The sequence below is a fragment of the Phoca vitulina genome, unplaced genomic scaffold (assembly GCF_004348235.1).
Source record: "Phoca vitulina isolate PV1807 unplaced genomic scaffold, GSC_HSeal_1.0 scaffold3, whole genome shotgun sequence".
NCBI lineage: Eukaryota > Metazoa > Chordata > Mammalia > Carnivora > Phocidae > Phoca > Phoca vitulina.
This window is the reverse complement of record NW_022589706.1, coordinates 85,329,240-85,350,039: the sequence shown is the minus strand read 5'-3', so window position 1 is coordinate 85,350,039 and position 20,800 is coordinate 85,329,240. Positions and strand designations below refer to the sequence as shown.

At 38.2% G+C, this 20,800-nt stretch overlaps 1 protein-coding gene across 1 annotated transcript in view; it reads right to left on the bottom strand.

Annotated features, from left to right (window-relative positions):
* Positions 1-20,800, bottom strand: part of ENPEP (glutamyl aminopeptidase) — an 83,891-nt gene that overhangs the window by 51,503 nt on the left and 11,588 nt on the right. Inside the window, exons 2-6 of the mRNA XM_032398880.1 lie at positions 19,593-19,734; positions 17,410-17,541; positions 3,517-3,637; positions 1,085-1,239; positions 554-667 (exon numbers count right to left, since the gene is read on the bottom strand). Of these exons, the coding sequence (XP_032254771.1) occupies positions 554-667; positions 1,085-1,239; positions 3,517-3,637; positions 17,410-17,541; positions 19,593-19,734 (664 nt within the window). The remainder of the gene's footprint in view (positions 1-553; positions 668-1,084; positions 1,240-3,516; positions 3,638-17,409; positions 17,542-19,592; positions 19,735-20,800) is intronic.

The following is a 20,800-nucleotide window of genomic DNA, read 5'->3' as shown; positions in this document are numbered from 1 at the left end:
GAGAGAGCACATGAAAGGGGGAGGGTCAGAGGGAGAAGCAGACTCCCCGCTGAGCAGGGAGCCCGATGTGGGACTCGATCCAGGGACTCCAGGATCATGATCTGAGCCGAAGGCAGTCGCTTAACCAACTGAGCCACCCCGGCACCCCTATGCTCTTATCTCTTTATCACACTATTTCAGCGGCCTGTGTAAGGTAAGTCCTTTGTAAAATTAGGCTTAGATTTTTCAAAGGATTAACACTGCAGACACTTAAATACAGAGCTGTGTTGTCTAAGCTCACTATTTTGTTTTCTTGCTTTGACATATGTTATTGAGGGACTCTATCGAGGACATCCTCAGATTGGGGTGGTCAGCTGCTCTCCCAGGCCTGGGCATTGGTCCTCGGCAAGGTGTAGTTCAGTGGAACGAACTGACTCCACTCCATGCTCACAAGGAAATTCCTAGTTCACCACTGCACCAGGCCCCTGACTCGGGGACACAGTCATGGTGTAAAGATTTCAGTTGCTTTGCATGAGGCAAATAGACATTGAGAGCTTATATGTTCCAGGCTCACCATTTGCCACTCTTTTTCTGCTTGGTTTACTCCCAGGAACTCAAAGAAGGAAGCAAATCCTTCATTTAGCCACAAGTCTTCCCACCATTCCATGGTCACGGTATTTCCAAACCACTGAAATTATAAACAAATAGAGAGTTAAATTATTGTGCTTGTGGTAGAGAGGCCTAGAAATTTGCAATACATTTATTTGTCCATATAAATGTTGTCACTTGACACAAAAGTGGCAGGCATTGTACTTAATTAGAATTTATTTCCTGCTTTTTTTTTTTTTCTATTTCTCCTGATTTTTAAATGATCTTAAATTCTCCTTAGTTTATTGCCTTTATTTAGGTATTACTGGGCCTATGTAAAGTCATAGTGAGGTCTCCTGTGTCTTTACTAAAGGCAAAACAATGTGTCTTAAAAGACTGTCAGGCCGGATTTTCTGATTAGCTGTTTTTTATTTGCTAAGTTATTATTAATTTCAATTATTCCTACAGTCTTAAGCCACTTTTAAAAACAAGCTAATTTGATACTAAGATTCCATACCTGATGCACAAGTTCATGGGCAACCACGGTGGCCACCCTCTGCTGGTTTGATGAGGCTGATTCCTCAGGGTCATAAAGCAAGCTTGTTTCTCTGTAAGTGATGAGTCCCCAGTTCTCCATGGCCCCGGTGCCAAAGTCTGGAATAGCGATTTCATCTATGGAGAAAGAAACAGTCCCATGAGAAATACTTCTTTGCATTTGTTTATAACATTTCTTACTAAATTAAGTTCTTTGGATGACTGTTTTTAAAAAGGCTAAAAATAATTTCTTAGAGTAAAAACAATAATCTATTTGTGCGAACTTTTCAGCCTTCATGCGCTCAAACTTTCCATGGAACTTTTCCTGTTGGCCCCAGATATCAGGGCGTCTTTTAGTTTTCAAAGGATACTAATGGCAATGCTCTTTTCAGTCCTCCATAATTTTATGTCTTTTGTTTCTCTCTGTACTTCATTTTTATTAGCTGTTTTTTTTTTTTCAAGATTTTTACAGGTAACAGAAAACATCTGTTTTTGAGGATAAGCTGTGAGGAATAAGGAAGTGAAGTTTTCAAATGAAGACTTAGAAGTACACAGCTTCCAAGTGCACAGAAATATATTTCTATTCAAGGATGCAGAATATTAGAGCATATAAAATTCCACTTTTTCCCTATTTCTGTACAACTTGAGATCAACCCAATTCCTTACTGGTTACCATCCATTTGCATGCATTAAATAAGTTGGAATCAACATGCAATAGACTGTATTCTTTCTAAACTCTCTTCCAGACCTAAAATGTTGGATTCTACCAGGAATTTCTATTCTTTATTTTTGCTTGGCCCTATAATCTTTGATATAACATCTGACAGGAAGAGGCAGTGCCTATCAGTTCTATGTTAAATCCCAAACAGAAAATGTTGAGCTTGATTAGTGGATAGAATACAGATTCTCCAGCTAAAGAACTATAATAAAAATGTAATTTCTTTATTATTACATATAATTTTTTTTAAAGTAAGCTTTACTCCCAGAGTGGAGCCCAATGCAGGGCTGAACTCACAACCCTGAGAACAAGACTCAAGCTGAGGTCATGAGTCGGATGCTTAATCTTCTGAACCACCCAGGTGCCCCATATTATTACATATAATTTAAATGAGGTACATAAATAAAAATAAATTTAATTGTTATCTAACATATAAACAAAGGTCCTTTCTGGTTAACATAAAGATTCTTAAAGCTTCTTACAAAAGAATGAAAAGTGGATATATCTTAAATAAAAGTCAAGATTACAGCAGTAGTTCCCTTTCCGTGTTATCTTCATTCTTAGGTTAGGTTATTTTGTCCCAAGAATACCACTTAAAGGGTGGAGAATTATCACCTCCCCAAGGGCCATTATTTTCTATAATATTATGGAGTATAATTTTTACCTAATCCTTGAATGAAAGGACTTTTTTGTGACCTCATTTCTCTAGTGAGTATTGACATTATAATGAATTAACTCACGTGAGAAAAAGAGAAAATAGACTTTTAAATTAGTGTGCTTAACATTTTATTAAATATTATTCTGATGTTGATGAAAAGGTGTTTCTCTTCCTGTCTCTTTCTCTAATAGTGGGGAGCTGATGCCATTGAAGAGAAAATGGAGCATCTACAAAGTTGCCCAGAGCCAAAGCCACTCTTATGTAGAGAATCTGGCATCCCAGTCACTTTGCACTGATAGTTTATTAAAGTAGAGGCATAAACAGAAATAGAGAAATCAATTTTGGGTTGATTGGTTTCCTTGTTGTCTTCATTTTATCCCTACGAACATCTATATGGGTGTTTCATTTAAAGTCTTTGCTAACACCACTCAAGCTTACTAATAAAGCACTTCTACTATTGGTAGAAGTATCATATCCACACCATTTTGATTATAGCCCTAATTTTATTTTAAAAAGAAAACGTTCCCCCCAAGTAGAAAAATATATTTATGGAAGGAGTATCAGTGTTTCATTTTAATTGCTGGAGAATCTAGAATTAGTCTTGTACAATGGAAAGACTACAAGCACATGGGACTCCGATAGCATCATTTATCCCTACTATTTATCAACTCACTGATGGTAGGGTGGCAATGTAAGCTATTGCGATGGTAATGATTTTGAAATGAACAAATCTAGGTTGCTATTTTTGGCTCCTTTATTATCAACACCTGCAGCTTTGCACATTAACTTTAGTCTTTATTTGAAAGTAAAAGTTTATGCATTTACCAGGTAAGAACAGAATAAGTATGGGATATTATTCTTGGAGGAATCCAAAGTGCATCTTTCAGCATCTAGCAAATATTAGATACATATTTTAGGCATATAATAAAAATACTAAGGGGTGGCTATTAACTAAGAATGTGAAAACTTGAGGAAATAATTTAACTTAGGTAAAAGCAAAGGCAATATTAAAAATAAGAAAATAAAAAATGAGTCTCACCTAATTTAGGAAGAGCATAATCCATAGCGAAGTATTCTTCAAAATAATCAAATACAATTTTAGTTATGTTTGCAGCATATTCAGCTGTGTGCTTTTGCTGTGGCTGGACATATACAGTGAGCTAGTAAACAAAATACAAAAATTTAGTGAAAATTATTCTTTATTTGATAAAACACAAAAACTATGATATAAAACATAGTGGAAAGAAGGTGAGCTTTGAAGCTAAGTAAAGACTTATTTGAATCCCAGTTTTGGACAAATCACTTCACATCTCTGAGACTCATGTGTAAAGGAAAATAATACTGTATAACTCTCTGAGTGATTTCAATAACTAGAAATAATGTAAGACACAACAGTTGTGTCCAATATATTTTTTAAATCTTACTTTTTTCTATTTAGAAGTAGATTCTTAATATCTATGTGTCTACCTATCTTTCTATCAATTTCTTTCTATCAATTTCTATCATCTCTATCTATCTATCTCTGTGTAATTTGTTTTTGAGGACATGAATCATGTCATCTTTCTCATCTAAAGAGCCCTTGGATACATTTTTTTTCCACTTGTACTATTCTACCCATTACTGTCCAAATTACCCTTTTGATATTTTAACTATTTTACTCCCAGAGTCTAAAATACAGTGATTCAAAATTTTCTGAGAGGGAGGCATCAATTCTCTAAGTCTCTAAGATACTTTGTGTCCCTATGACATGATTTATAAATCAAATCCAAGTATAGACTTTTTACCTCCCAGTTTCAGCATGTATGACCCAGAATAGCCAACATGATATTGAAGGAGAAAAACAAAGTTGGAGGACTGATACTATCTGACTTAAAGACTTACTATAAAGCTATACTAATCAAGACAGTACAGTATTAGCAATAGACAAGTAAATCAATACAACACAATGGAGGGCCCAGAAATAGACCAAATAAATACAGTCAAATGATCTTTGACAAAGAAGCAAAGGCAATACAATGGAACTAAGATAGTTTTTTTAACAAATGGTGCTAGAACAAATGAACACCCACATGCAGAAAAGTGAATCTAGATACAGACTTTATACCCTTCACAAAAATGAACTCAAAAGGGGTCAGACCTAAATGTAAAATGCAAAGCTATAAAACTCCTAGAAGACAACATAGGAGAAAACCTAGATGACCTTTGATATGAAGACGACTTCTTAGGTGCAACACCAAAGGCCTGATCTATGAAAGAAATAATTGATAATTGACTTCATTAAAAACTTCTGCTTTGTGAAGGAAAATGTCAAGAGAATGAGAAGACAAGCCAAAGACTGGGAGAAAATATTTGCAAGAAACACATCCGATAAAGGACTAAAATATACAAAGAACTCCTACAACTCAACAAGAAGAAAACAACCTGATTAAAGCATGGGCCAAAGACCTTAAGAAACACCTCATCAATGAAGATATAGAGATGGCAAATCTGTATACAAAAAGATGCTCCACATCATATGTCATCAAGGAGATGCAAATTAAAACAATAATAAGATACCGCTACACATCTACTAGAATTCCGAAATCCAGAACACTGACAACACCAAATGCTAGCGAGAATGTGGAGTGACAGGAACTCCCATATGTTGCTGGTGGGAATGCAAAATGGCATAGCCATTTTGGAAGACAATTTGGCAGTTTCTTACAAAACTAAATATACTCTTACTATATGATCCAGTAATTGTGCTCCTTTGTATTTACCTAAGAGAGTTTAAAATATGTCCAACAAATACTTGCACACAGATGTTTATAGCAGCTTTACTCACAATTCCCAATGCTTGGAAGAAACCAAGATGTCCTTCAATAGGTAATGGATAAACTGTGGTACATCCAGACAATGGAATATTATTCAGTGCTAAAAAGAAATGAGCTATAAAGCTATGAAAAGACAGGAAGAAACCTTAAATACATATTACTAACTGAAAGAGCCATTCTGAAAAGACCTCATACTATATCATTCCAATTATATTAATTTTGGAAGAGGCAAACTATAGAGACAATAAAGAGATCAGTAGTTGCTAGAGGTTGGGAGGTGGAGGAAGAAAGAAATATGAATAAGTGGAGCATAGAGGATGTTTAGGGCAGTGAAAATACTCTGTATGATATAATGATAGATGTATATCATCATACATTTGTCCAAATCCACAGAACGTTCAACACCAAGAGCGAACCCTAAGGTAAACTATGGACTTTGAATAATCAATGTAGGTTCATCTTTGGTTAAAAAAAGATGTACTATTTGGCGAAGTGATAGTGATAATGGGGGAGGCTCTGCATATGTGGGGGCAGGGGGCATATGTAAAATCTTACATAAGATCTTCAACTTAATTGTAAACCTGAAACTGCTCTAAAAAAGAAGTCTTTAAAAAAAAAAAAGTTTGTAAGAGGGCACCTGGGTGGCTCAGTCGGTTAAGTGTCTGCCTTCAGCTCAGGTCATGATCTCATGGTCGAGTCCCATGTTGGGCTTCCTGCTCAGCAGGGAGTCTGCTTCTCCCTCTCCCTCACCCTCTCCCCCCCACACTCGTGCTCTTGATAGCTCTGTCTGTCTCTCTCTCTATCTCTCTCTCAAATACATAAATAAAATCCTAAAAAAAAAAAAATTGTGAGGAATTCAAATGAAGCATACTTGCTGAACTTAAGACCTGATTCAAAACCCTCAAGTAAAGCAAAATATGCAGTTATTCGGTAAATCCAAGCCCATCTACCTAACTGAAACAGGTGACTCATCATTTAAAAAAAGGAAAACAGAAAGAGAAATTATGCCTACTTTTTTCCTTTATTATTCCAAAAAGATTGCTAGTTTTGGTGTTCTCTTAGGCACACATCTCGAGCCATCTTTTCTTAGATGTGAAAAACGGTAGAACGATCTAAGAATTTAAGGCCAAGTACTGAAAGAGCCTCCCTGAAATTACCAGAACGGGCTCACTGTTCCCACATCCACTGGGTAGTTGACATTCTTGCTTTATTTGCAAAAGTAAAGATGTGTTCATCTTCGTCTCCAAAGGCAACACAACTCACCCAACGACCATCCCAACATTCTTTGAGGTTTGTTTTGGGTTTGGGTTTGGTTTTGGCTTTTTCAGTTACCAGGATAGGTGATACATTTCCTCACTGTTCTCGTTCTCTTTGTGAACAGTGACATGCATTTTCCAAGAAGTTGAGTGAAGCTCAAGATCCAGCTGGTGGCCACTGTGCAGAGCGAGGTAACTGCCGTATGAAATCAAAACCATCGTGTTCAGACAGGTCTGCCACAGTGTACACTGAGAGTTTCGGAACATTTCCTCTGTGAATTAGAGTCATAACTCCCCCGGAATTTCTACCACATCTGTTCTCTACCATTAAGAAACGTCAGGGAGGATAATTCCCCTTGACCTACTCCACTGTTATCCACACACTACTTCTGTGCAGCACATAATGTTTGGAGAATGAGAGGGTTGAGAAAGAGGGAGAAAGAGGAAGTAGTGATAACAGTGAGTCCCTAGACTCACTGTTGGGAGTTAAGAGGAAGAAGAGATAAGAGTGGGAACACCAGGTGCACAATGGGGAGGAGGAAGACTCTGCTATTTGTACCGAATCTTTTTTCCCATGCCATTAGATTGGCTCCCTTCACACAGAATGCTTCTGAGACAACATAATCCGGTTTTTCTCACTCTCCAAATTTCTGTTGTTGGATTGATGTTACTGTAAATTCGATCAGAATGAAAGTAGCCCCTTCCTCTTTGTTTCTGAGGAACTCAACACCACGGAAGTATGTTCTGTCTTTACAGTCTGGCCAGTCTGAAGATCACCTGTGATCTGTGACCCTTATTTTGAAGGGACATCGATCATATTTTATGACTATTGCTCTGATCCACTGGGCTAAGCAATCAAGAATATACAGATTCAGCCATTAATCTTGTAACATAAGCAGCTGAAGTTTATCCAGAGCGTGTCCTAGCTGCGGTATGTAACAAACTTACTTTAAAGACTCTACCAGCATGCCAACATTGTGTGCTAGCTGAAGCTTCAAAATCCTTTATGTGACATCTATTTAATAGCAGATCATCTGTGATGTTCGGATTTGGTGATCTAAGCATCCTCCCCTCTGCTCGGCCTTTCCTGCTTTCCAGCCTCATCTTCAGCTTATGCTCTATCTGCACCTCCCTCTCCTTTCTGTGGGCTTTAGCAAAGGCTTTAGTAATCGGCGAGGCCACAGTACCTCTGTCCATGACAAAGTTCAGGAAATTACCCCTCAGTTGTCATCACTTTGTAATAATTGTCATCTTTCTAGTTTATAAGCTTGCCTCACTGAGATGACTTTTTTAAGCATATGACTGACAGTATTGAAACAGCATGGAGTGAGGAGGGAGATATGCATGTATATTCTTTCTTCTTCTTGTCTTCTAAAAGAGTCATATATCCTTTAATATCCGAGGACTCTATTAAAGGTCAAATATGAAGTTTATATTTAAGCTTTATAATCTTATATAGAAGTATAAAGTTTGTAAGCCTTCAAGAACCTATATTTAGTTTTTAGAGGTAGTAAGTTCCCTAAGTAAATCAAATTACCTAGATATACCATGTTGGATACTATTAGTCATATCTCAAAGCACTTAATCTATGGAGCTGGTGTCAGATCTAAAGTCTGTGCTTTCCAGTGCATATATTCAGCTGATTATTCTTTTGGGAGGTGTGATATATCTATCTACTTTATCGTCATCGTTGTTGTTACTTTTCTCTTATCATATGGGAACCTCCTGTAAAGAAGGCTTTCACAGTTCTTCATATTGTCCCTTTCATTCAAGCGTCTCCAGGAATTTGAGAGATGGAATTTATGTCCACGAGAATTAGGAACTTGACTGGTTGCTGGCACTTCCTTCATGTGTCATCATTATGATTAATCATTAGTCCTACTGAGTGCTTAAAATTTCCAGGTAATGTGATAAGTGCTTTCCATGCAATGTCTCACTCTACACATCAATTCTATGAATCTGGCACTATTAACAATAATAGGATATAATATTTTGCCTTTGAACTGTAGACTTCCATTTCACGTTTTAGAGGTTGAAGAGTTTTAAAAATAAACTTCCTCATTGTGTACATGAGAAAAATGAAGACTAAGGCAAAACTAACAGTAGTCTTCAGTCCAAAGCTGGGTTTTTACTGTATCATCCTGTCTCTTCTCTCTAAGAGTGAAACCTGACTTTCCCTGGCTGCAAATTTGAGATAACCACAGCCGCTGGCTCATGGAGTGACTGGGAGCATTAACTAAGCTAGTGCATAAAGCAGTGCTTGATGTGTAAGAGTTTTATGCGTCCCATCGAGAACACTGGTATCATTGCAGATAATACATTGAATTATTAACCTCTGTGATTTTCTTTGTCTGCACTTCCTTATATATGAGTGATAGCCACATTACCATTAGGGACATTAGGACAATACAGGGGGAAAAAAAAGTAAAAAGTGTTTGACTGCCAAAATAGGCTTTTCATGCCCACGCAATAAATTTGAAAGCCAAAACCTTTCGATTTGCCAAAGCCTGGTTAGAAAGGCTTTTGGAAATAAAAGCAGAAGGCCAAGAAAAAAGCAAACTGCAGAATTTATGCTGTAACAATAGATTGGAAAGAGAACGGAGGAAGGCCCAGCTCTCCCTCAAAAAACTACCCGAGAATTACCTGCACCAGGGGAGGGGTAGTGAGCCTGATGGGTCAGGACTGTGGAAGGGCAGGTTAGGGTCAGAGGTGAAGGCACTGAACACAGAAAGACCCTATGAACAGAGAGGCATCGGCCTGAACAGACTGCCAGCCACCGCTGTCAGCACTGCCCTGGTCAGAAGCCGAGCCGACGCCTGCAGGGTTCCCACCGCCACCTGCGCGCACTACAGGTGCTCCGTGCCCTGGCTCCATGGCCTATTGTCCTTGTCTGTTGAGTGTTTCGAGCCGATGCCTGCAGGGTTCCCACCGCCACCTGCGCGCACTACAGGTGCTCCATGCCCTGGCTCCATGGCCTATTGTCCTTGTCTGTTGAGTGTTTTCTGTTGATAAAGGTGACCACACCATCCAGGATTGCCCAGGAATGGCCCAGAAATGTAAGTCTATTGCTTATCTGTGTACACCTCTTGGCCCAGCATTATTCATAAGAGCTTCTCTATTATTTATATTTTATAAATTACATATACTTGACCTATCAACAACAGCCTGCCTTTCCGCTGTCGATCATTTCTCAGGTTTAGCACCTGTTCATCTCTTGAGTCTCTATAGTCTTATCTGAAGTGCTCCAAATAGGCACATCCCTTTATAGGACCCAGGACCTTTGCAGGGCCCCTAAAACACAGGGCAAGATCTTCGCCATTGAAAGAGATGGTATGACCATCGAAGACATGAAAACCCACTTGGGTGACACTGGACAATGGTTACCACCTGTTTCACATCTCAACTGAAGCACAGTTATCTTAGCATCTTTCATTCCCTTCGGGGCTTAGCCTCCTTGTGCTCACGGTCGGGGCTCAAGAAACGCTATCAAAACAACCTAACTGGTTGTTTTCGTTACCATTGGCGGGGTAGCCAGGATGAGAAAGAGAAAATAATTCTGTATCGTTTTTAAGTCCAGAAACGTGTACTAAAGGTACATGGTTGGTGTTACTAAATATGCCATCAATGCGTTTAATTGTGTAAGTCCATATTCCTCCAAATGTTCTTCCAGCAGTGGGCAGAGTTGTGGCGGAGGAATACTTGGCAGAAAGGAATAGTGATACATTGGGGTTTTTTCAAGTTTTGATCCCAGGAATGTGGTGTAGTCTTCCTAAGTTTGAGCTTGCCCCTTCCCCACAGACAAATTATCATAAATATGCAAAACCATGGCTCGAAGTGTGGGTGACTATGGACTATTTTTCTGTCGTGGCTTTGCAAGGTCAAATGTGGCCAGAACTGTTGAGTTTAGAACTCAGCTGCTGGGAGGTGCTGTTTGAGAAACAACCCAGCACCGTCACTTGGGTTACACGAAGGGTTTGTTCGAAGCTTACTTTTCATTTGAGTCAAAATTGAAGTTGTTTGAGGCTTGATGATATTATTACCCCAGTAGAATTTTTTTGAACAAAAACCAAATATTTAAAAAGTCTAACTTACTTCATAGAATTTTATATTATTTTTAATTCATATTATGTTTACATTTTTGTAAATTTAAATGAAGAATACGAATCCTTAGCGATCATCTATGGCTTCCTGAATTGAATGCATTCTTTTGGGGAAGATTAAGAGCCATGAATTTAGAATAGACCTTCCCCGTAAAGAAATGAATTCTTTTTAAAACGCTCATAAAAACGTAATTAAAATTAAGCTCATTCTGAAACCTTCGCAAAGCCAGAGCAAAAATGTCCTTTAACATAATAAAATAAACCTATGTCAAAAATAGCTCTGGGGCAGTAGAAAATTGTCTTTAGAACGTGACAATAAGAATTGCTGCCAGTGAGATCCATTGATGAATGCAACAATGAGGGTCAAAGCTTTAAGGAGAAATAGGATAGGTACATAACCTTTATTTATCTCTCCCTGTAAATATTTATTCATCACTGAGGTGGCTATAATATATCTCCATAAATTCTCTGATAGTCCTTCCTCCAGGAAGTGGGGCTTAATCCCTTTCCTCTTGGGGACGGGCTGTACTTAGTGATCGTTTATAACAGATAGAGTATGAAAAAGTAAAATAATAATTTACACTACAGAAACCTAGCAGACATCACCTTAACTAAGTGATCAAAGTTAGCCTCACCAGTAATAAGTTGTGTTGATAGCATGTACCCCCTGATATGATCTAATGAGTGGGATACTTTATCTCTGTGGTATTTTTCCTCCAAATCCAAAACCCCACTCCAATCATGAGAAAACGTCAGACAAACTCAACTTGAGGGACATTGTACAAACTATCTGACCAGTACTCTTCAAAAATATCCAGATCGTTAAAAACAGGGAAGGACTGAGAAAATGCCACAGACTGGACAAAATTAAGGAGACATCATGACCAAACACAATGTGGTATCACCTATTGGATCCTGGAACAGAAAAAGCGTTTTAGTGGAAAATCTGGTGAAATTCAATGTAGTCTAGTTAATAGTTTGTACAAAACTAATTTCTTAGTTTCGAGGAATGGATGATAAATGGTTTTGTAAGACGTTAACTTTGGCAGAAGCTGGGTGAATGTCACATAGGGACTCTGTTATATCTTCGCAATCCCTAATGATAAAATTATCTCAAAATAAGGAGTTTAAAAACATATCTGAGTATTAAAACAATGAAACTTATTTCTATTAAGAATATTTCCATGTAAGGGAATATATAAATTAAAATCCATTGCAAAAAACCTAAAACTGCTCTAAAAAATAAAGCTTATTAAAAAAAAAAACCCACGATACACCTATTTCTTGCCTTCAACCAATCTTTCTAATCCAGACAAATAATGGACTAAGTCAGAAACAAGTAGGCAAGTAGGAAGGATTCATTCAAAGGTATAATTCCAGTGTAATTCCTTATCGGGAATCATCCTATAAATTTATGGAAGCAGGCACACTATAATCTCTTTTACTGAATTAATCAAATTAATATGGTTATAGTATAAACCTAAATAATGGGTAATACCAGCACTCTCTTAGTGAGCAGTCCCCCTCAACTTCCTCCCCCTGATCATGAAAGCCAAGGAGAATATGACTAGAGTTGAAATGATCTCCAGCAAGTTATCTGCTCCTTTTTGCACATCTTTCTTCACAAAAAACAGAGATCAAATGCCCAAAGAAACTCAAGTCCTAATTAGAACTTACTGTTTCTCAGGAACAGGATCACCCTTACCATATAACTTGTCCTGAATTTGATTCCTGGAAGACTAGTGCAAAACTAAAAATTCTGGCAAAGTTACTGAGGTCATAGGTCAAATGTACTTCACAAGCTAATAACTTAGAATGATTTTATACACCATAATATGGGTGATTTTCCTTTTTCTTACCTGCTTTTTTTGGTCCAAATCTTCAATAATGTATGTGTATTAAACCTATAAATTTTAAAACTTAAAAATATACTCATATATATTGAATGGAGCACTGGGTGTTGTACGCAAACAATGAATCATGGAACACTACATCAAAGACTAATGATGTAATGTATGGTGATTAACATAACATAATAAAATAAAATTAAAAAAATATATATTCATAATCCATGTTGTTCTGGATTTGAAAATGGAATGCAATATAGCCCAACGGAAAACTCTGAACTAACCTATCAGGTTAATGACATTTTTATCAAGGGCACTGTTTCCCAAAATTCAATTTCTATAAAAACAATACAGTGCATTTTATTGATAATTCAGGAGTTAATTCACTTAACTGGAAAGTCATATAATCTCCACATTTTGCACTGATCAGGTTTTTTTAATTTTTGTTTTTTAAAGTAGAATTCAGTGATTTCATTTATTTTATTTTAGTTTTTCATCCCCATAACTTATTTATTTTATAACTGGAAGTTTGTCCCTTCTGACCCCCTTCACCCATTATACCCACCCCCCACCCCTTGCCTCTGGCAACCACCACCATGTTCTCTGTATCTATGAGCCTGTGTTTTTGGTTTATTTTTATTTTTGTTTTGTTTGTTTTTTAGTTTCCACATGTAAGTGAAATCATACACTATTTGTCTCTCTCTGTCTGACTTATTTCACTTAGCACTTAAGATGTACCTATGTTGTCACAAATGGCAAGATTTCATTCTTTAATGGCTGAATAATATTCCTGTGTGTGTGTGTGTGTGTGTATGTGTGTGTAATTATCCATTTATCTATCAATGGACACTTAAGTTGTTTCCATATCTTGGCTACTGTAAATACTGTTGCAGTAAAGTAAGGGTGCACATATCTTTTTGAATTTGTGTTTTCATTTTCTTTGGATAAATACCTGAAGATTTTATTTACTTTAAAACCCTTAAACAATCAACTAAACCTGAAAGAGGCCTCAGGAGATTTCTTACCAACAGAGTTTAAAGTCATTCCATCAATGGCTGGCCTCAATTGTTGCTAAATTACTTGGAGTATCTCTTCAAGTTATTCTGGATTTTTAGGACTGAATCAAAATGTAATACAAATAATATTCAAAAAAGGAAATATACAGAGTTAAACTTAAAAGTCTTTTGAGCTACCTTCCAAACTCAGTACCCTTCTTCTTAACAATTTTTGGGGATGAGTACTCTAATTTTTTCTCATGAGTAACAAGGACATTTCAAGCATAATGAACAGTTCAACTACTAATATCCGCTGTGCAATCGCCAGTAAACAAGAAGAATATAGGTCTGCATTCTGTGTTTACTGATACAAAGGAACTATACCAGAAAGGCAAACATACTCAAAAGAGTTTAATCAGGGTACTACTGATTCTTGATTGCACGGTATAATCTGATTATGAATAGCAAATGTACCAGAATAATACTGTCAGAACAAAGTGGATAAGAATGGTCTTTGGGGGCACCTGGGTGGCTCAGTCAGTTAAGTGTCTGACTTTGGCTCAGGTCCTGATCTCAGGATCCTGGGATCAAGCCCCACGTCAGACTCCCCACTGGGTGGGGAGTTTACTTGTCTCTCTCCCTCTCCTTCTGTCCCTCCCCCCTCTGCTGTGCGAGCTCTCTCTCTCTCTCTCCCTTTCAAATAAATAAATAAAATCTTTAAAAAAAAAAAAGAATTGTCTTTTGGTTCATGAAATTTCTACTAAAAGTGTTGTATTACACAAAAACCGCCTAGTTTCTTTTTTTTTTTTTTAAACCGAAATAGAAATAAAGGGACTTTGGGTCAAGATGGTACAGTAACCTGAAGATCTGATGTACCCCCACATTCAGGAATGACAGATGCAAAGGAAAAATGGAAAACTCACAAGACATATTAGGACTTTAAACAAAATCTCCATGGACTTGATAAAAGTACAAAGCAGTGGGCAGAACTGAAGGCATAGGCTAATTGGTACTTGGTAACAGGTTCCTGGGGGTCAGGGCCCGGTTATGCTTTGGAAATCATGTTTTTAAACTCAGGCTACTGATTTCCAATTATTTTCTCATAGTTTTCTGTTCTATTTTATAGTGATCGTATCTTCTTGAGTCTCTGAGAGCAATAACTGAAGGTTGTATGTATGAGAAGGTTTGATTTTTTATGGCTTTTTTTGGGAATTCTCTTTACTTTCCCCAATTATTACTACTTGCCCCCACTGTGTTATTCTGTTTATTTGTCTTGGATTTTCTCTTTTATGTTGTTGTTTTCCTCATATGCTTGTTTGTCTTAAGTTGTCTGTTCAGCTCTAAGAATGCAACACTGAGGCTGGTTCGTGTTCCTGCTGATGTCACATTTAGGTTGATTTAAGTAGGCTGGTTTCCTTGTAACTCTTTCTGGAGTGGGAAATTGCACTGGGGCATTTGTGCTTGAGTGCTAACTGTTATATTTCAATTTAGGGGGGGTGGGAAGGAAAAGCCAGGCAGGGAACCTCTCAAATGCCAATGAGGCAGAATTTACCATAAACTGACATTCACACTAGATGCCTTAGAAGTTTTCTTATAAGGTTCTGTTCACCTTTTGTAGAAAACAGCCTTACCAGCTTTTGCAGGAGGGCAAAGATTTTGCACTCCTGCAAAACCTGGTTGCCTGTCTTCTGTAGATGGGGTCGGGGGAAGAGCTACTTTGCTAAGCTCCGTGCCTCACTTTCACTGCCTTCTCCTGACCCTGAGTCTCTGGGAAGTGTCCAAAAAGATTATGGCTTCCTGTTCCTCTCTTATTAAAATAGATGATCAAAAAGCAATGTATTATGACAATATTCATTTCCCACCCAAATGGTGAAAACTTCACCAAATTTACAATAGAATGTTATGCGCTCAGCTCTGATATTTAAGAAACGTTTGCTGCTTAAAGGCCATTGGGATCTTTTGCCAAATCATATTTTCCATTATGTAATCCAAATCCTTTATATAAAATCCATCATTCAAGCTCAGCTAACTAACTGGTACAGGTTCTCATGACTCAACCAGCCAGTGTCACCACCTTACAAATAAGTGTCCTTGGTCAGAGGACCAGGTGATAGAGTCACATTGGCAATGCAAACTCACCGTCACTGTGGGAAATAACTCCAAGTACATGTCGTTTTGCTGATTGGTTGGTTGCGTGGTCTTCATTTAGGAAATTACGTCATCATTAGTGAATTGTTTATGCTTTCTGCTTTGCCTTGGCATTTCTACCCAAAGTAAAAAACTTGCCCCAGACATAATCATCATGTTTAGAAATTGGTGTGGAAAACACCTGCACATGGTGAAAGACATTCGTGCAACTGAACTGCAGGGAATGAAGAAAGAACCTTCAGATGAAAATTCTATGACTGCTATGAGACGGGAAGAGAAAAGAAGCTGGACTAATGCTTTCCCCTCTACATGGTGCGGGAGGAGCACCAGCGGTGACATTCAGCACAGCACAGAAAAACAATTTCCTCTTCCCAGTGTCATTTCTTTTTTACACCTAATATTATCTATCAGCCCCCGGCAGTGCTTTTCACGATAACGGAAGGTCACATCAAAGCAACACATGTGGTATGAGATGACAGAAGTCATCAGCATATACAGCCCCTTTGAATAGGTCTTAGGACATTCCCCCACTTGCTATAATCTGGATATAGTATAGGCAGCACACTGGTAACCACGCTTGACTCTTACTAGCCGACATTAAATTCCCTCTGGAAGCAGTTTCACGGGAAATAGAGGAATTCATCCCTTCCTTCCAGTGATTGGTAAAGAGGTAAAGACATTTTTAGAATATCATATTTCAGAAGGTTTAGCAGGGTACGGTATTTGGAAAGAATCTGAGTCTCCATGACTTGCCATCTGGGTAATCTTGAGCAAATTACTTGAACATAGTAAATTTCAATTCTCTCCTCTGTAAAATGGGAGCGATGATTTTTTTCCTTCGAAAGTTATATTGCAAAGAGTATGAGGTTTTATGTATATAATATGTAGCACAGTGGGAGACGAACCAAAAGACAGATTAAGCAAGAGTTTAGGGCAGAAGCAAAATGGGGGACTCCAAAATGAGAAGACAAATTAGGTAAAATATTTGTGTTTTTAAAAGAAAATTATTGAATTGGTCATCTTAATTTTATTTATTTTATTTTCAAGATTTTATTTATTTGAGAGAGAGAGAGAAAGAGAGAGAGAGAGCATGAACAGGGGGAGGGGCAGAGGGAGAAGCAGACTCCCCACTGAGCAGGCAGCCAGACTCGGACTCAGGGCTCCATCCCAAGACCCTTGATCCTAGGACCCTGGGATCAGGACCTGAGCCAGAGGCAGATGCTTAACCGACTGAACCACCACCCAGGCACCCTGGTCATCTTGATTTTAAAAAGCTTATTTATCTCTTACACTTTAAAAAATATTTTTTGACACTCTGTTGTTGTCTTATTTTGAATTACATATAGGAATGGCATAGTAGACTCTGAAGGGTATTCATCTTCCTGTGGTCTCCTCTTCCCTCTCTGGTCTCCATCCAGGACCCCACCCAAACACACATACTCAATCGCTTCACTAAATTGGGCATGCTCAAATATTTTAATACACTTGTGCCAATGTACTTAGGAGCTCGCTTTGTCTTTATAGTGAGCTTTCCTTTTAAAATAATCCAAACCTAGTCATTCCTATGCTGGTCATGTTTGTTTATTTCTCACATGTGTCCTTTTGGCTTATGATGTTCTGTATTGCTCAGCGTATCTATCGTCAAGCTCACGGACCCTGAGAACTAGTGGGCTTTCCCAGTCTGTTATGTGAGGAGAAAAACTATTCAAAAAACATAGAAAATTAATCACAAATGCATAGGTAGGAAATTTTTAAAAATATAATGGGACTCACAGGTATTCCCCGATTTGATATTCTCTCAACGCGATCAAATTGATGTACAGCAAAGCACACCAGGTAGGTGCTCATAGGGACAGACTTCCTGAAAGTTGTTCTATTCCACTTATCGTCCATCAACTCTTCTTTCTATTGAAACAAAAGAAAACATTTTGTTGATCAAAAGATGAATCATGTACAAGACAGACAAATGATTTCTCCAAACCTGGCTTCTCAGTCCGGTTCGTCAGAGCTTAGGTTTAACATTTCTTTTTACCCCGGAATGGTGATGTAAGAAAAAGACTGAAGGAAAAGGCATTTATTTTTAGTCCTGTGAAAGAGTGATTCAACTTTGCATTGTATGAGGTTTCCCAGGGAAAAATACCACTTTGGCTGTGATGTAGGATTTTGTCTTTCTCCATTAAATACACCATCCTGACCATAACATTTGAGGGGAGACCAGCTCCGTCAATGACGAGAAGGCTGGTGCTCCGTGCCTGGCACTCAGGAAGAGAGGAGCAGATAGGGACGTGGGAGGGCAGTCGCTGTACCAGGCATAGCAGGGTGCTGGGTTCTCTTTCCCATCGCTGGGGTCTCCCATCAAAGAGCCAAGGTATTATCACTAAAGTCACTGCCTTGGTTACCATGGACAGAGAGAAGGATTTCATTCTTTGATGTCGCTATGGATTCTATCTGTCCGGTTTGTTGTCCATGCGAGCTTTGTCTTCCTAACTGCCAATCAGCGGTCCTACTCCATCCATGGATACTTGCCCAACTCAGGCTACCATTGTTTAAATACTTCCACACGCCCTGCAGCCACACAGTAGATCACCACTGGGGGAAGCTGGGAAGCTCTCACGGGGGGGTTAAGGGAGGCAGGCTGGACTAGAATCGATCCTCCTTGACAAGCAAGCCTGCGAGTGCAAGTGCTGGGAGAGAAGTGTCCGAGCGCCGGCAAAGTTACTCTACAACGAGAACTAGCAGTGTCAGTTTTGATCGCCTAACGACCCAGAATATTCTCCCTCTTCCGGGACTATTACCTGGAACAAGTGACAGGTGAGGAAATATACTCTGCAAAATGCAAAGGTCATCTGGGAGGTCTAAAGCTAGAGGCTGGTAAGGTTTGCATCCTCTCTCCTCCCACCTGCCCTCCTCCTTCCAGATGGAACATTCAAAGGGCCTTTTACGCTGACCCAGTCTTCTAAATTAGTGGGTCAGACTTTAAGTGTATCCTCTCCTCTTTCTTCTGCAGTCAAAACACAATGGGTCGGGTGACCAACACCAGAAGAAAACAAATCGATAAACGAGGCACAGATGGCTGACACAATTTACTTTACAACTCTCCTAAAGCTTTTGTTTGCTTTATTTTGTTCTTGTTTTTTGGAGGAATATTTATCATTAAAAGGGATGAATTTCAATGGTGACATTTCAGATAGTGGATCAGAAAGATGGGAGATATAATTTAGGCTGGGTGTTTTTCTGGTATTAGGTAGGTGACAATTATATCTAAGGATGAGCCCGACCTTTTTACATGTCAAGATATGTGCCTTTATTATATGTATAAGGTACAATACCCCCAACTTTAGGTAATGACACTTTAGTTAGCTGCATTACCCGTTCTGTGGTTGAGGAGTGGTAACAGGGGAAAAAGTCTTATGCCAATAATTATACAGACAGAACTTACTGGAGCCTATTTTTTGTTAACGTTTCATGAGGACTACTTGTTTACTAGGAAATCTATGGGCATGGGTTTTCTTGGACTTGGTTCTATACTCCAATAGTTAAGTGATGGGTTTTTGCAGTAGCTCTGTCTTAAACACTGGGCTTATATTCAACTGAAAACCAAGAACGGTGACCAGGCTCAGGAATATTTTTAAGTCTCTAATTCCATGAGTTTGTCATTAGTCTGTCAGAACTAAGGGGTTCTTTCAGTTAGGCAGAGCCCAGTTGAGGAGTGTCTACTGTAGTCATTCTTGTTTGGAGCCCAACCATGGTGTTTTGACCTATGATACATTAGGTTAAAGATTTTTAGGATTCAAAGAAAAAATATTGCCAAAATGTGTTTTCAAGCCTCTAAATGAACTATGGGAGCACATTTAATTTGAGAATTCAGTGGGTTCTCTCATAGCAAAAGAAGATAACTTACCTGATATTATAAATTGACGATCTGCATAAACAAAAAAAATTTTTAAAGTACTTACCTCCACCGGCATATTTGAAACTGCCTTATATTCTTTGGGGTGGATGATGGATATTGTATAAGTTGCTTTTTTGTTGGGCTCATCAAAACAAGGGAAGGATTTTCTGGCATCTGTTGGTTCGTGATCAGTGGCCGCTATGCTCCTTAGAAGCAAACACACAAACAAAATACATGTCACCTCTTCTGACAACCCCTGTGTTTCTAGTCTTATACAAAAAGTCAACTGTGTGATTACAATTGTGTATAATTATAACTACTATATAATTATACTGCATTTCTTAAAATGATTGATCTTCTATCCAGAAAACAATCAAATAGTCTTTTTGGATTTTTCAGATTAACAAATAAATGAATATCTGGAAACTGCTTCAGATTTTTTATATGCATCCCTTGATATTTTGGTGCCATAACTAAAAATCTGTGAACTGTAGATAAGCAAAAATAAACCCAATTATGAGCTATCACTCTTTCCACCCGAAAGCCATCGAGTAACAAGTAGATAAACACAAAGCCAAACTCAAGGATTTGTTTCTAATTGTCCTTGTGAGAGGGAGCAGCTGTGTCCTGTCCCGGAGCAGAGGAGTATCTTTCAGAATCCCCAGCTCCTGTCTCTCATGACACATTCTTTCTTATTTATGTTGTACCAGGGACAAACTCCAATTTCATTTCCACACAAACGCAGTGCTCTGAGTAATCTCCCAGGTGAAACAAACTTTGGCCAGGCTGAAAGCCTGCTTTTGAAAAGAGACACCATTTTTTATATTGCTCTAACTAGGCAAATGCCTGTGTAAATTAAAATGTTAATTTTAATGTTTCCAACATTTCAAAGTGGAAATAGTATTTCAAAAAAATCAAAAAATATATATGTGTTTTTTACACAGTTATATCATAGTAAGGCATTGTATATTTGCTCATTAGAAGAGTAAGCAAAGTAAAAATTAGAAAAGAAAGGAGGAGTTTGCAGCAGCAAGCAAAGAAAGCAATGTTGACATGTTCATTAACAATTTGGGTAAGGACAGTATTTTGTCCTTCAGGTACATGAAAAAGAATACCAAGCTAAATCATTAGATCTTTCCTTCATCCAATATTTATTGAATCCTTTCCTTCCATACCCCTCCCCTGCCCCCACACCACACACACAAACACATTTACCAGGGATTATTCTAGGGGCTAAGGGAATAACAAAGACTAAATAAACATATCAGGAGA